This window comes from Phascolarctos cinereus, unplaced genomic scaffold (genome assembly GCF_003287225.1).
Source record: "Phascolarctos cinereus isolate Bilbo 61053 unplaced genomic scaffold, phaCin_HiC Scaffold_1;HRSCAF=81, whole genome shotgun sequence".
In the NCBI taxonomy this organism is placed as follows: Eukaryota; Metazoa; Chordata; class Mammalia; order Diprotodontia; family Phascolarctidae; genus Phascolarctos; species Phascolarctos cinereus.
In genome coordinates this window covers 14,922,786-14,937,657 of record NW_027555514.1, presented here as the reverse complement: position 1 = coordinate 14,937,657, position 14,872 = coordinate 14,922,786, and the positions used below count along the sequence as shown (strand labels likewise).

General features: G+C 50.3%; 1 protein-coding gene across 9 annotated transcripts in view; it reads left to right on the top strand.

The window, feature by feature from the left end:
• Positions 1-9,117: 9,117 nt before the first annotated feature.
• IGF2BP3 (insulin like growth factor 2 mRNA binding protein 3) overlaps positions 9,118-14,872 on the top strand; it is a 100,645-nt gene continuing 94,890 nt past the window's right edge. For 5 of the 9 annotated variants that reach the window (XM_020993225.2, XM_078150833.1, XM_020993221.2 and 2 more), the window contains exons 1-2: positions 9,118-9,704; positions 12,016-12,076. In XM_020993225.2, the coding sequence (XP_020848884.1) occupies positions 9,530-9,704; positions 12,016-12,076 (236 nt within the window). In that variant the 5' untranslated portion in view covers positions 9,118-9,529. The remainder of the gene's footprint in view (positions 9,705-12,015; positions 12,077-14,872) is intronic. The other 4 variants (XM_020993226.2, XM_078150817.1, XM_078150830.1 and 1 more) reach the window with 2 other exon arrangements.

The window sequence follows — 14,872 nt, the reverse complement described above, 5'->3', positions numbered from 1 at the left end:
AATACATTCCCCCACCCCCACCCAGGGTCCTCACCCCAGCCCTCCCTTTCTCCCTCTTGGCAAGAAAGCTGCTGGATAACTGAGTAACCAAGAAACATATTGGAACTTCCTGCTCTCCCCTGACTGCTGATTCCTCTCTCCCTTCCAATAAGTTCCTAATAAATAATGATCTGCTTGCTGCCTTCTACTGGGCTGCCTGGGAAAACTCTACTTTAGTTGCCTAGTTTCTAAGGTCTGCAAATATGTAAGCATCAATTACCAAATAGATTTTTGCTTCCATGCTCTTATCTTGTTTTCTTAGACTACTAACAAGTGATGATGGAGAAATGTAATGATTCATGGGAGTTAACACAGCCCACACAGGGGACTTCACTGCAATAAAAGAAGCCTGTTTCATCTTTATCGGGGTCTGGTGGCCATACACAAAGTTTAGGGCACAAAACTGAATAAATTAAATTCAGGGTACAGTAATTGAAATAAAGAAAAACCCTCCCCTACCCAGTACAGTTCATTAAAGATGTTAAGAAAAATATAGCTAGCAAATTTCCTGGAGCAGAGACACCATTTTTAATAATACCAAAATTGTAGAGTTTGGTCTATTTGGGGACCTTTTGCCAGTTGGGTTTTTGTGCACTATGGAAAATGCTTTCTGCATGTTTTCTCTTCTGTTAGCATTATTCTGAGTTTCCAAACTTGAAGCTTAAATCCCAAAGTATACTCATTCCTACAAGGGATTAGAACTTTCTTTTTCTTAGTCTTCTTTAGGGTTTAAGTTTTCTACATTACTTTCTTAAATTACTTCATGTGTGATCTTGAGCACTGCACATAAACTTGAATTGCTTTAAGGAATCAAAAAAGGGAACAATCTTACTAAGGTGTTGTGAAAAGGATAGAGTTTAACCTGACAACTTATGAAGTTGAAACCTTTGCAGAACCTCTGTAGAATTGGGTTGAATTCTATAAAATATAAACAAGGGTTTTTGCCTGGGGTTATGACTTCTCCTTGTTCTAAAAAGTTATTTATTTCACTGACGATGTTTTCTTTAAAGAGATACTCAAATTTTTATTTCATCCATAATAAGATATAATGCATTTTATTGGTTTTATGAGTTACAGAAGATACAGAAGACCAAACCGACAGAGTGCAAAAGAACATACAATTGTACAGAAAGCAAAAGTTAACACAAACAGTTCTTTTCTTTTTTTTTTAAGCATATAATAGATCATAACATTACTACCAATGAGACTCTTCTACCTGGGGAACATTTTCCCTTGTAATCTTGAATGAATGCCCTCATGGTTTCTCCAGTACACTAGGGGGAATGATTCTTGTGCCAATTTTTCACCAGATAAAAATGTTACCAAACCAGGACGTATGCACCACCCTCTTCCAGTGCTATACATAGATCAGTGTCCAATTACATCGAAGTCCTGGCACAACCATATTTTATTGGGGAAGAAATACTCTGAAAGTTTGTTAGGAGAAAAAAGTGCCAGTGAAAGTTGCTCCAATCTTACCAATCGTTTTCTGTTAAGGGGAGACATTTTAGACCTTAGAAAAGGTGGGATTTTTCTAGGATAATAATCAGTTTCAACAATTATCCTCTCCACCCTCACTTCCACTAACCCCTAGTGTTTACACCATTACAGCTTTTCTTTTCTCCAATTGATCAATCTAGAGAGGAATTGTTCTGTTTGGCTTGTACTCTCCAGAGCCAAATCTGCTTGCACTGTCCTTACACTCACTCACGACTTCACTTAAATGGTACTGCTCCCCTCCTGGTGGCCACCTATCTCTCAGGGAGGCCTAATTTCCCTTCCATTTGGGCAGTTTCAATAAAATTTTCATTATATTAGCGTTGGTTTGCTCCCTTAAATTTCTGAGTAATTATTTTTTGGATTATTCAATTTTATTTAAAATAACTCTGGAAACACAGGACAGGAGGGAAAGGAAAAGAGGGAAGGACCCAAACAAATAGGTCACTTAGCAAAGTCAAGACGCCACAAAAAATTTTTTTAAAATAAAAGACCCAGATCCCCCAAACCTGCAGGGATCAAAGATGGACATAAACATGAAAAAGAAGAGACTACTGGACTCCTGCTGTCTGTAGCTTGGCGTTAACTGACGACTTCTGGAATAGACTGGGAGATGCCAGAAGAAAGGGTAAGTTGAGGTTGGTCTCCTCGGTCCCTTGGCACGAAAGGGTCAACTGAGCCGGCAGGAGCTGGACGTATTGCAGAGCTTTCCTATACGTTTCAACACTCATTTCTGTTCTTCCTTGCACACCCCACCCCCAGTTTGGGGATAGGGCGCGAGGTTGGCCTAAAGGGCGGAGACTGCTAAACAATAAAGGGTAGGGGGCAAGGAAAAGGGAGACGAGGCTAGCAACAATAAATGGCGAGAGAGCAAAGGGTTATTTTCGCGCCACAGGAGATACTGTTGCTGGGGTCGCTTTGGAGCCCAATGAATGCAGAGCTGGAAGCAGATCAGGCCCGTGGCTGGTGCGGACGCCGCCAAGGCTACCGGCTCTGATTGGCTCCTCGCCTCCACCAACTAGAGACGAGAGCCCCCCTCTCCCCCGCCCCCCTCCTCCGATGTGCAGAAGGGAGGGGTCAGGAGCGAAGAGTGGCGGCGGATCTCCGCGATCCGGCCTCCCTGGCTCCCGGACGCCTGCCCCAGCGCCCGGTTCCTCCCCCTCGGGCGCTCTACGCAGCGGGGCCCATCGGCGGTCGGCCGCGAGCCTGGTAGACCCGTAGCTCGCTCCCTCGCCTTCCTGCTGTCTTGCACACTCGCTCTTGGCTCTGCTGGCGGCCCAGGGGATGTGTCTCCTTCCCTCAGTGCACTGGTCCTCACTCTCCCCGCCGCCCGCTCCCCGCTCGCCTTCCCACACCTACAACCGGGGCGGGGCGAAAAGGAGCTAGCCCGGAAAGAGTTAATGTCAAACACCAGCCCGTCTGCCCTCCCGAGTCCCTCTCAGCTTGCTTGGGGTCGGCCCGCGGGGGGTGGGAAACCCCGGGGCTAGGGCCTGGGATTCGGGGTGCAGGGGAGGCCGAAGAGCCGAGGTAAATTCATTCGTCGTGGGTCAGCCCGGCCACTACCTAAAGCCAGACGAAAGTTCATTCCCCACACCCTATTTCACTCTCCCCGCCCCTTCCCGTCCCTCTCTTCTCGGACCCCCTCCCCGGTCTCGTGTAACCCAACCAATCTCGCAAAGAGACTCCCAGAGGCCAGGGGAACCACGCTGGCCTTGGGTGCAGAGGAGCCAGATTAAGCTTGGCCCTAGGTGCGAGAGTACAGAGACTGACCCGAGTTCAGGGACAGGCGCTGGGACGGGGGGAAGGGGGTGTGTGTTTGTGTGTATCTGTGTGCGTGTGTGTCTGTATGTGTGTCTGCGTCTGTGTGTCTCTGTGTCTGCGTGTCGTGTCTGTGTGCGTGTGTGTGTCTGCGTGCGTGTGTCTGCGTGTGTGTGTGTGGGGGGGGTAATTCCCGGGCCAAACTGGAGAAAAGAAAGGCAAAAAGCTTTCCTTCCCAGTGACTTTTGCATGCGTGTGTCTGTGTCTGTGTGTGTGTGTGTGTGTGTGTGTGTGTGTGTGTGTGTGTGTGTAATTCCCGGGCCAAACTGAAGAAGAGAAAGGCAAAAAGCTTTCCTTCCCAGTGACTTTTGCATGCGTGTGTCTGTGTCTGTGTCTGTGTCTGTGTGGGGGGGTAATTCCCGGGCCAAACTGGAGAAGAGAAAGGCAAAAAGCTTTCCTTCCCAGTGACTTTTGCATGCGTGTGTCTGTGTCTGTGTGTCTGCGTGTGTGTGCGTGGGGGGGGGTAATTCCCGGGCCAAACTGGAGAAAAGAAAGGCAAAAAGCTTTCCTTCCCAGTGACTTTTGCATGCGTGTGTCTGTGTCTGTGTGTCTGCGTGTGTGTGTGTGTGTGTGGGGGGTAATTCCCCGGGCCAAACTGGAGAAAAGAAAGGCAAAAAGCTTTTCTTCCCAGTGACTTTTGCATGCGTGTGTCTGTGTCTGTGTCTGTGTGTCTGCGTGTGTGTGGGGGGGGGTGGTAATTCCCGGGCCAAACTGGAGAAAAGAAAGGCAAAAAGCTTTCCTTCCCAGTGACTTTTGCATGCGTGTGTCTGTGTCTGTGTCTGTGTGTCTGCGTGTGTGTGTGTGTGGGGGGGTAATTCCCGGGCCAAACTGGAGAAGAGAAAGGCAAAAAAGCTTTTCTTCCCAGTGACTTTTGCATGCGTGTGTCTGTGTGTGTGTGTGTGTGTGTGTGTGTGTGTGTTAATTCCCAGGGCCAAACTGGAGAAGAGAAAGGCAAAAAGCTTTCCTTCCCAGTGACTTTTGCATGCGTGTGTCTGTGTGTCTGTGTCTGTGTATCTGTGTGTGTGTGGGGGGGTAATTCCCGGGCCAAACTGGAGAAGAGAAAGGCAAAAAGTTTTCCTTCCCAGTGACTTTTGCATGCGTGTGTCTGTGTCTGTGTGTCTGTGTGTGTGCGTGGGGGGGGGTAATTCCCAGGCCAAACTGGAGAAAAGAAAGGCAAAAAGCTTTCCTTCCCAGTGACTTTTGCATGCGTGTGTCTGTGTGTGTGTGTGTGGGGGGGTAATTCCCGGGCCAAACTGGAGAAGAGAAAGGCAAAAAGCTTTCCTTCTCAGTGACTTTTGCAGATCCGGCTCTCTTTGGGTGACAGCCAGGGAACAAGGAAACCACCCCATCTTCTTTTCTGATCTCCGTCTTTCTGATCTCCATCTTTGAATGCAAACAAAATAAATGAAGGCCGATTCCAGGGAGTGAGTGGGCAGAGCCCACAGACCCTCCAGCATACACAAACTTGAAGCACATCTGCGTCCAGGAGAGTTGGTTTAAAGGAATAAAAGTGGTTGGGTTTTTGTTTGTTTGTTTGTTTGTTTGAGCAAATATTACTAAACTTGCACAAGGAACATCCGTGTAAGTGCTCACAGCTCCCTAAGTGTGTGTCTGTTTGCTTTAAGGCAGTGAGGGCTGAGGCCGAGAAATACTTCTTCCTTTCTTCCCTATGTGGCTCTTACATATGTAATCTGTGAATATTGTGATGGTAATTTTTTTTTCCTTTTCTGTCACAAAGCCCCTGAAAAATAATTTTATTACACCCCCCCCCAGTCAGGCTGATAAAGAATTGAGGAGACTAGCCCTAAAGGGAAAACAGGCCGTAGTTGAGGATCAAAAAAGAATCCCCCCACCCCAATCCTTCTCCATTTGAGAGTAAATACAAATGATTCTCGGCATTAATATTAGAGTGGGGAAAATTGCTAGAACTGCCTATTTTTGAACTACAAGAATGAGGCCCTGCGTTAAAAAAAAACAGTAAAAGTCTTTACAATTTTTAGTTCAAATCTACTGGAAAATTGTGATTTTTAGAATCACTGAGTATGAATATTCTTAAGGAGGAAGAAGTACCATTTGAAGTATGAAGAGCAGTTTGTCCCTTGTGTTTGGATGTCTCCTTGTTACCCTCAAACACAGAGAGAAAAATATTAATACGAAGGTTTGAAAGATTTGGAATGAAAGGAATCCACTTCTATGCAGTAGAGATGATATATCACTAGGACCCTTTGGGTCAAAAGCTGCATCAAGTTTTCTGTGTGTGGTTCTTTTTTTCTTTCTTTCTTTTTCTTCTTTCTTTCTTTCTTTCTTTTTGTCATTTATACAAACCATTAGGTGAAATTATTTTCCAAAACCCCCTGGAAATCTGAAATTCTAGTTTTTATATTAAGTGTTGATAGTGATAAGACAAACCTTAGAAAGGCTTTTTCATAGTTTTAAATAGCAGATAGCCTTACAAATAATCAAGACTTTTAAGGCAATTGGAGAGTTTCCAGTTTCCTAATTTAAAAATAGTAAATCCCTGTCAGGACACCAGAAGGAAGCAGCCTCAGTTGACTTGCTTTGGACACAGCTTATGGTGACCAAAGGGTAATATCTTTTCTACCATATGAAAAACAATTACAGAGAGAAATGGAACAGAAATACTATAGCTCAGCAACTAGTTTGTAAAAATTTAAATAAACGGTCTATCAGAGAGAGAGAGACTATTTCTAACAATGAGGAAGCCTCAACAGTCTTTTTTCTTTTGGTTTGTTTTGTTCACATAGGAAAAAATGTACTTACCCATTTGGTTAAACAACAATGAGACCGATAATATCTATAGTATAGATCTGTGAAAAATGTAGCCCCCGTTCCTTTTGAGTGCTGTTTTAATGCTTTCTTTTTCTTCCCCTCGACTCAACCAACATTGTCTTCCAAGGGACAAAAATATCTCTCCCAACCTTTTGCTCACTGAAGATCCTTCAAGAAAAATGTTAGGTTCCAAAGAGGTCAATGAGAAGTGAAAAATTTTTTTTAAAAAACTGAAATGTTAGCGGAAAAGAAAATTGCCAATTCCTCAGGTTTTTTGTTTTTTTGTACAAAATGAAAGTTGTGATCCCTCCCGCCCCCATCCTCAAAACTTCGATAAATTAAAAACTTGGGAAAAATCAAACTAGGCTGAATATATGGTAAAAGCGAACCTGAAATGCAAAACAAACCAAAGCAGAAAGTAAAAAACCCACCTCCAAATTAAACAAAACACCACATCTCTATTGTTTGGTAGAGGCAGATGCTAGAAAACTGAGTTGCATTTTGGAAAAAAAAAAAAAAGCTGCCTCGGCCCATATCAGCAACTTAATATCACCGTAAAGGCCACAAAATAACTGTTGTTTTTTAAAGGGGGGGGGAAACTAATTTAAAATATCACTCTGTGCCCGATAATGATTTCTTTCCTATCCCCTAGGTGCACTCGCACACACAAACCCCGACACCCAGCCTTTATGCCAAACTGTTTTACTCCACAAGAATAAACCCATCAAAATTAAAATTCATTCATATTTTCCCAGATTAAATTAAAATTTTTCTAAATTGTTGCAAAAAAGGGGAAAACCGCTGCTCCACTTTTCTCCCTGTAAGGTAACAAAGCAATTCAAGATGTTTTCATTACCTTGTAACCTATATGTGAAATTTGAATCACGTTAGTTGAAAAAAAAAAACCCTGTAAATATTTTTCACAGAATACCTATTTTTTTTTACATCTCCCTTTCAAATATCTGTCTTGGAATAAATAAAAATCTTTGACTGGAGTCCCCAGAATTATTTAACAAAACGTACTCGGTTTTTCTATACAAAATACAGTCCAACCTTTCATTTCCGTCTCGCTTCTTCATCTTCAGTCAACATTTTGTTTGCCCGGGAAGGCTCGGCTGGCCCCAGACCCCACCCCCACAAACCCAGCATTGTCTCTTTTGCAAATGGGGGTAAATTATGAAGGGCCCCTGAAGCCCGATAGGGAACCTGCAAAAGCGAGGCCAAGACTTTCGATATTTCTCGGGTGATTACCACTCGAGACGATGGAAAGGGGTATTCTGAACTCCTTCCCTTAGGGGTATTCTCTTAGGAGCATTCTATACCCTCAGTAAATTATGAAGGGGGAAAAAGAGAGGGGGTAGCCTTCGGCCGCTCTCTTCCCCTGCCCCCCCGCCCCGGGCCCACCTTAGAAGCTCCAGGAAGAGCTCACTTCCCCGCCAGGAACGCCTTAGCGGCTCGGCCGAGCCACCCCGCCGCCGTCACCCCTCCCCTTTGTCCTTCGCCCCCCACTCCTCAAACCCAAGAGCTGGGCCCCGAAAGGCCCAGCAGCTGAACACTCAGCAGAACTAAAATCAGAAACGTTACCATTTCGGGGCCGGATTCAGCGCTGCAGAGAAGCTTTCCGCCGCTCCCCCCGCCCACCCCCCAGCGGCCCCGGGAGCCCGCGGGCTAGCCGGCTGCCTCCCACCAGAAGCCCCTTAGCCTTTTCGGTGCTTTGCAACCAATGGCAAGGCAGAACCAGGAGAGCCTCCAAAAACGAAGTGGGAGGTGGACGTGCTGCTGTTCGTGGAAGGGTCCCTTCTGGGTGCCCATCAGAAGCCCCCTCCTCCGGCGGCCAGTCGGGCCCAGCAGGCCCGCGGCAACCGAGCAGCGCCCAGCCCACCCGAGCCGACCACCCTCTCGCTTGCTCTCTAGCAAGCTCATCCGCTGACTCACCCACCCTGTGCACCCGCGCTTGGGCCACGTTGGCCGAGAGGAGCCGAGCCCCGAAGACCCCTCAGATTAATGCTCTAGATAGGAGGGAGGAATCGAGAGAGCGAGCAGGGGAGCCAGGGAGGGGCGGGGGGAAGAGAGAGGGAGAAGTGGGGGTTGGCTTGCGCTGCCAATCTCCCACCGCCCCTTCCCCCCCCTTCTTCCTCCTCTATCCCCCTCCCAACTCTCCCTTCCTCGCTTTTTCTCCAATGGTAAACCCAGAAAACTTCCTCCCCTATTTGCAGGAGGTCACATTCACTCAAGCAGCAGCCCTGAAGGAGAGAGGGAGAGCCTAATGTTTATCATTATCAAAGCTTTATGCTTTGGACTGTGTGCTATGGTGTGGGATTGTGCGTGTGTGTGTCTATATGTGAAATACCCAAGAAAATCACATTTTCCAATTTTTCCTCCAGCGGAGATAAACTCAGAGGCTAGGGACCCCTTCCCCCTTCTCAGAAAAAAAAAAGGAGAGAGAAATTCGCCCTTTCGGTTTCCTGTAGCTTCTTCTCCCCATCAAACAGCCCTAAAAGTACAGCTTCTGTACTTTCGAGCTGGCTGTTAGCACCGATTGCTCTGGGTGTCTTTTCTTCCTTCTCTTCGTTGACCCTCACCCAATCTCCTTTTCTCTGTTCCCCTATTCTCCTCCGATTTTCTCACCCCCCTTTTCCCCAGCCCCTTCCCCCCTTTTTGGTTAAATCTCTCTAATTGAGAAGCCAGGATTCTTCACGTGAGACCGTTGATTTGTAGTTTGAACACGTGGCTCATTCAAATAGCCGGACTGTCCAAGTGATTTTTTTCCCCCTCCTTCTCCTCCACCTCCTCCCTCTCCTCCTCTTCCCCCCCATCCCCCGGTCCCCCCTTCCCTCCTTCTGCCTGTCTCCCTCTCCGTTTTTTTTTTTATGGGGAGGCGGCGCCTCCACTCACGCAGTGTGACATTTTCGCAGCCCGCTCGCTGCTGGCAAAGGGGTTCGGGGGGCAGAGACAAAAAGTAGTTTTTTTCTTTCTCCTCCTCCTCCTTCCCCCCCTTCCCTCCTCCTCCTCCTCCTTCTCCTCCTATTTCTTGCCGACCCCGCCATCCTCCCATCACAAAGCTGGTCCGCTTTGCTCTCGCCCGTCTGCAGAGTGAGAAGTCCTCACTCTGGCTCCGGGGCTCCAGTGAAGCTATCTTCTCTTCCCTGCCAGGGAAAGAGGGAAGCCCACTGACCCACGGCTAGCCTTGCCCCTCTTCTTCTCATCCTTTCCTTGTTTGGTTTTTTAGCATAAGACGCGTAGCGCAGCGTAGGTGTTAGGAGCTTTTAGATTAGGAAAAAGGGGCAAGGACCAGAGACAACTGGTCCAGCCGCTCATTGCTATATTTTTCTTCTTACATTTGGTTTTACTTTAATTTCAACCATTTCGCCCCACTTGAAAAACGATGAACAAGCTGTATATCGGCAACCTGAGCGACACCGTGAGCCCGGTGGATCTGGAGAGTGTCTTTAACGACTCCAAGATCCCTTACACCGGCTCTTTCCTGGTGAAAGCGGGCTATGCGTTCGTGGACTGCCCCGACGAAAACTGGGCGATGAAGGCCATCGAAACCTTATCAGGTGGGTCCCCTTAAGTCCGAGGTGAGAGCCCACGGCTCCCTCGGCACTCCCGGGGGACGGGCAAACCCGTTCGTCCCCGTGCGATCCCCAGCCACTAGCCTTTACCTTCCCTTTCCGAGACACTAGCTGCAGTAGGGGTCTGGTGCCAAGGGGCGAGCGAGACTCGCAGCTCGTACGGGGAAAGACCGCGGGGCGCCCACGGGGATGGTGAGATCTGAGGGGCAGTGAGAAGGGAAAGGACGGACAGAGAAGGACACGTCCTGTCGGTGCCGCAGGGGCTTCCCTTAGCTCTCTCCAGCCTTGATGCTTGCCCCGGTCTCTGCTCTACTCTTCACAACCTGTCGGCTGTCTCCCCAGTTAAACGGCGGAGACGCTGTCAGGTAATGCGTACGCTGCCCTGGGAGGTGGGGAGAGAAAAGAGAGGGCGGGGAACGCTAGGGTGGTGGAGGGGGTAGAAGCAAAAGGGCAGATTCGGGGTCCGAGCGGAGAGCCACCTGCGCTCACCCAGTGCCCGTTGCCTCCCTTCTCCCCTAGCGCTCACCGTCCCCATTTCTTTCTCCGCAGGTTGGTCGCTCCCCCTTCTCTAGGCGGGCGCAGTCTCGGGACTCGCGCCCGCTCTTGGTGGGGATTAAGTGCAGCGGGGGGGGGGTGGTCTACTCGTTTTTTCGTTTTATTTGTTTTTTCTTTTGTGCTAACCTGAGCCGGGTTTGCAGCAATAGCACCAGCAATAGCAGCAGCACCAGCAGGAGGCGGGGTGGGTAGAGGGGCACAGAGGCAGGCAGGACACCGGGATGGGCAGTGATTGGGGGCTCTCAGGTAGGGGACAGGGAGCGAGCGAGCCGGTAGACGGCCGTGCAGCACAGCTGACCCGTCTCGCCCGCCCCCTCTTACACACCCTAAGAGGCTCGGGGGACTGGGAACTGCGCTCGCTCCCGCTGGTTCAGCATCCCGGTCCCGCGCTCTAGCTGCCGAGGAGGAGTAGAGACCCTTTCATTTGGACTCCTCCTCGGACGCGGCCAAGAGTTGCAGGTGGGTTCCTGGTCGCTGTCTGGGGCGCCGGGGTCTAAAACATAGCTCGCGCCAACTCCATTTCTTCCTCCCCCCCGACTCCCAGGTTCCGGGGGCCGCGGCATTTGGCTTTCATGCCGGTGTGCGGAAGAAGGGTGGGTGTGTGCGTGTGTGCGCGCGCGCGCGTGTGCATGCACGGCGGGGTCCGTCCGCCCGCCCGTCTGTGCGTGCGTGCGGTGGGTGGGGGTCCGCGCGCCCGCCCGCCCCCGCCCCCGCCCCTGCTGCCAGGCTGCGGCTCAGGCTCGTCGCTGCAGCTGCTGCAGCCACCGCCACCGTCGCCACCACCACTACCTTCTTCTCCGCCACCACCACCGACGAGCCTGGCAGGAGACGAGGCGCAGCCGCCCGGGCCCAGGCGGAGACAAACCTTTTTTTCTGGCGGCAAGAGTGCCCGAAACCACCCTGGCTCGTTCCGGGGGGTGGCGGCGACGATGGCGCCGCGGCCCAATGGGTGGGGGGGGCGCCCCGGGCTGTCCGAGGTAGGGGGCAACGCCGGGCTGCTCTTAAAAACTCGCCCGAAAGCTGGGTGATGGGGGGGAGCGTATGGGGCAGGGGAGATGAAAAGGGTGTTAGGCGAGGAAGAGGAGGAGAAGGGGGGAAAAAAAGAGGGTCCGACTAGTTAGGGCGTCATACAGCTAGATTTCTAGAGAATTGTGGATTTGGGGTTCCTCAGGGACTTTGCGCCCTGTTGCCCTATTTGGGGGAGTCTATCCTTTTGGAAAAACGTAACTTGGGGTTTTTCGGGTTCCTCTTGCTCCCCGTGACCCCACCTTTTAATGATGTCTGTGGCCTCTGGGAACTATCTGAGGTAGCTTTTATTGCCAAGCGAAGTGGGGGCGTCTTTAGCCCCCGGGTTTGGGTCCCTGGGCGAAGGGGGTGAGGTGGGGGGGGACCGGAGAGTGGGAAACATGCCCAGTATTTTAGCCGCGGAGGCTGTTCTTTCTGGGTACTCTCCTCCCTCCTCCCCTCGCCCCCCGCCCTGTGCCAGAGAAGTGAGAGATTAGGTTTGAGATTGGGGTGCAGGCGCCCCCACACACACTTGGGAGGCTTCCAAGTGGCCCCCCTTAGTTGCTTGCCAACTACCAGTTTTTCCCTGCGGTTACTTGGGTGCAGCTTTAGCCCGATGGGGAAGGGAAGGAAGGTGGGGGGGGTGCTGCAGACAGACGACGTGGAACTGCGGCAGCGGCCCTGGCCCTAGGGGGGCGGCAGCCTCAAGCCCCCTTTTGCTCTTGTCTGTTTGCAGGTAAAGTGGAGGTACACGGAAAGCTCATCGAGGTGGAGCACTCGGTCCCGAAGAGGCAGAGGTAATTGTCTTTCCCTTCCCTCCTCCCCCTTCTCTTTCCTCCTCTCTTCTCCCCCCCCTTCCCCGTCCAAACCACTGCAGGAAGGGGAGGGGGCGCTGAAAGCTGCCTCTCTGCACCACGAAAACGGGTTGCCACGACGGCGCTTGGTGGCCTTTGCCTATGGTCCGAAGGATTTCTTCAGCCCTTGAGACCCCTCCAGACGCCCTCCCCCCACCCTAATCCCATCCCCACTAAACCGAGTCTTCGGGCCAGACTTTTGGGTTGAGGGTGGTGGCGAGGGGAGGGGGGGAAGCAGGTTCTCTTTGGGCTGGGCGAACCTCGGAACCTGGGAAGTGAACAGACGGGACAGCCCGGGGTAAGACACTGACAAGGAGAGAGGGAGAGCTGAGAAATTAAAATTTTGGGAGGTGAGAGGGGGGCATTAGCAGGAAATGAGATGGGCTGATTTGCGTTATTTGCCAAATGAGGGAGTGAGCGGCTCGTCGGCGGCGGCATCACAGTGGGGTAGAAGAAGGAGACAACCGTAAGTACATTTTTGATAGCCCCTCCCTGTGAAAATGGGGAAGGGTCTCTGAAAGCCTGGGATTCGGAGCCCCCAGCCGCCGCCCGCCGTCGGCAGAGCTGCAAATGTGAGTAGCCATCATTCTGAACCCCCCCCCCGCAACAATAATAATAATAATAATAAAACCCGCAGAGGTCTTTTTTCCACGTAGACTTCTCCCCACACCCCAGGTCTTTCGAGCCCCAGATATGAGCAGAGACTTAGCAAGGAGGGGGCAGGAAACGGGTAGGGCGGGCGCTCCTGCAGCCAGTCTAGAGGATGCGCAGGTCCGCCCGACGGCGCAGGCAGCACTAGCGCAAGCTGTCACTTAACCAAAAAAAAAAAAAAGCCTATGGAGAAATCTCCCTAGGCTTATGACGGCTGCCCTGGCGGCGGCAGCGGCGGCGCAGCTACAAGGCTGCGAAGCTCTCGCTCCAAAGGCGTTCTGCCTCCTCCCTGTGGCCCTTTAGCCGTCCTGCACCTCTTGGGCTTAAAAAAGGAGAGGTGGGGTGGTGGGCTCTTCAGGGAATGCCCTGAATTCAGGACCAGAAGGTAAATCGCCGTGGTTTAACTTGAAAACCACAGTTGCCTTTTTAGATGGTGGGAGGGAAGGTGGGGAAGGAAAGACTAGCTTCAGGCTGGTCTGGGGGGACCAGGGCAATAAGTCGGGGAGAGATACAATTGGAAGCTATCGTGCTGCCCCTGTTGACCTAAGGAAAAAACATTCTTTGGGGTTTCTAGGTAGCTAACAGCCCCATGCCGACTGATGTTAAAGAAAAAAAAAGGTTTCCCAAAGTGTGCTTTTTCCCTCCATTTGCCAGTGTGCCCAAAGCTTGGGTTCTCTGTATTTCGCACCTTGGCTGGTCTGTTTCAAATGTCGGTATTTTTCCCTTTCATGTTCCTGTTCTGGGGAGGGGGGAAAAATTACACGGAAAACCTAAATGCCCATTTAGGAATATAGCAGAGGTGAAAAGACCTTTGCTCTGGTGATATATAAAATACTTGCCTAGTGGTATGTGATATGGTAAACTGTTCCCTTTCTACGCTAAGCTTCCAACTTGAAACACACAAAGAACCTGGTCGTCCTGGGCAGTCTAGTCTCTGCGGATCCCAGAGATATTAATTCTGGGATCCAGGACTCATTATTTTCTTTGAGCAGGGAACTTTTTGTGATATAAAATGGTGAAAAAGAATGTTTTTTTAAGTTTTTTTTCCCCATTCAAGGAAAGAAGAAAAGTCCTGAAGGGCATTGTAAAGAAGAGTGGGTAGGTACTCCAGACAAAGTGGGGTAGGTCCTGGTGAACTCTGGAGTATGAAATATTATAGGTAATTTGTAGACAGCAGTGCTAGTGTCCCCCTTCGAAGTAGGGTTACCAAAGTAACACCCCGTAAGTATAACAACTCTGACGGCTGGCCAAGATTAGAATTGACATCGCCATCCCCACACTTTTGTACTTTAATTTTTTGGTCCACTTGAAAATGTCTTGGGACCAATTCAGACTCTCCTACCCACACCCTGATTCAAACTCTCCAGCGCAATGGAGATTCCTTTAGCTAAAACTGCAAATATGGTAAGACACTTCACAGTTCTGTACTTTCCAAATTAGTGGGGGCTTTTTTTTAGCCCATATATAAGGTAAGACCTAATATTTTTCTCAGCTCCCTTTCATTCAAGAAGAATGTGTTTTACATACACATTCAAGGCCAGAATTGGGGGAATAGTTTTTTTTAGTAACCTCCAAACCCCTCTCACAGGGCAATTCAAATTATGCTTTTAGAAAGCTTAGCCAGGACCATCCTGGGAATTGGACAAGCCCGATTTGCCCCCACCCCCGACTCCATACGTAGTGTGGACCGTACGAGATCAAATTTGTAAAGCGCTTTGAGCTACAGGAATATTAGTTAGAGATTCCTGCCCCCTTGGACCGGAGGCTTTAGCGCCGCTCCCCTTTCCTGGAGTAGTTCCTGATCCTCGGCATCTTAATTCAGGTTTCTCAAGCCATCAAGTCTCTTTCTGTTCTGTCCTCCCCGCCCCCCCTCCCCAAGTCCAGCCGCTCCGGCCTTGACTGGGGGTGGGAAATGGTGGAAAAGGGAGAGGCAATGAAGGCGCTGCCTACCCCAGTCTCCCCCCCACCCCACCCCGCCCGCCCACTGCGGCAGTCTAGTGTTCTCTGGCCACGTTCGGAAGAAGGCATTTTTTGCACGAACCCACCCCACAGGCAGGCAGTTTGTATTGATCCCAAACGGTTCCACCG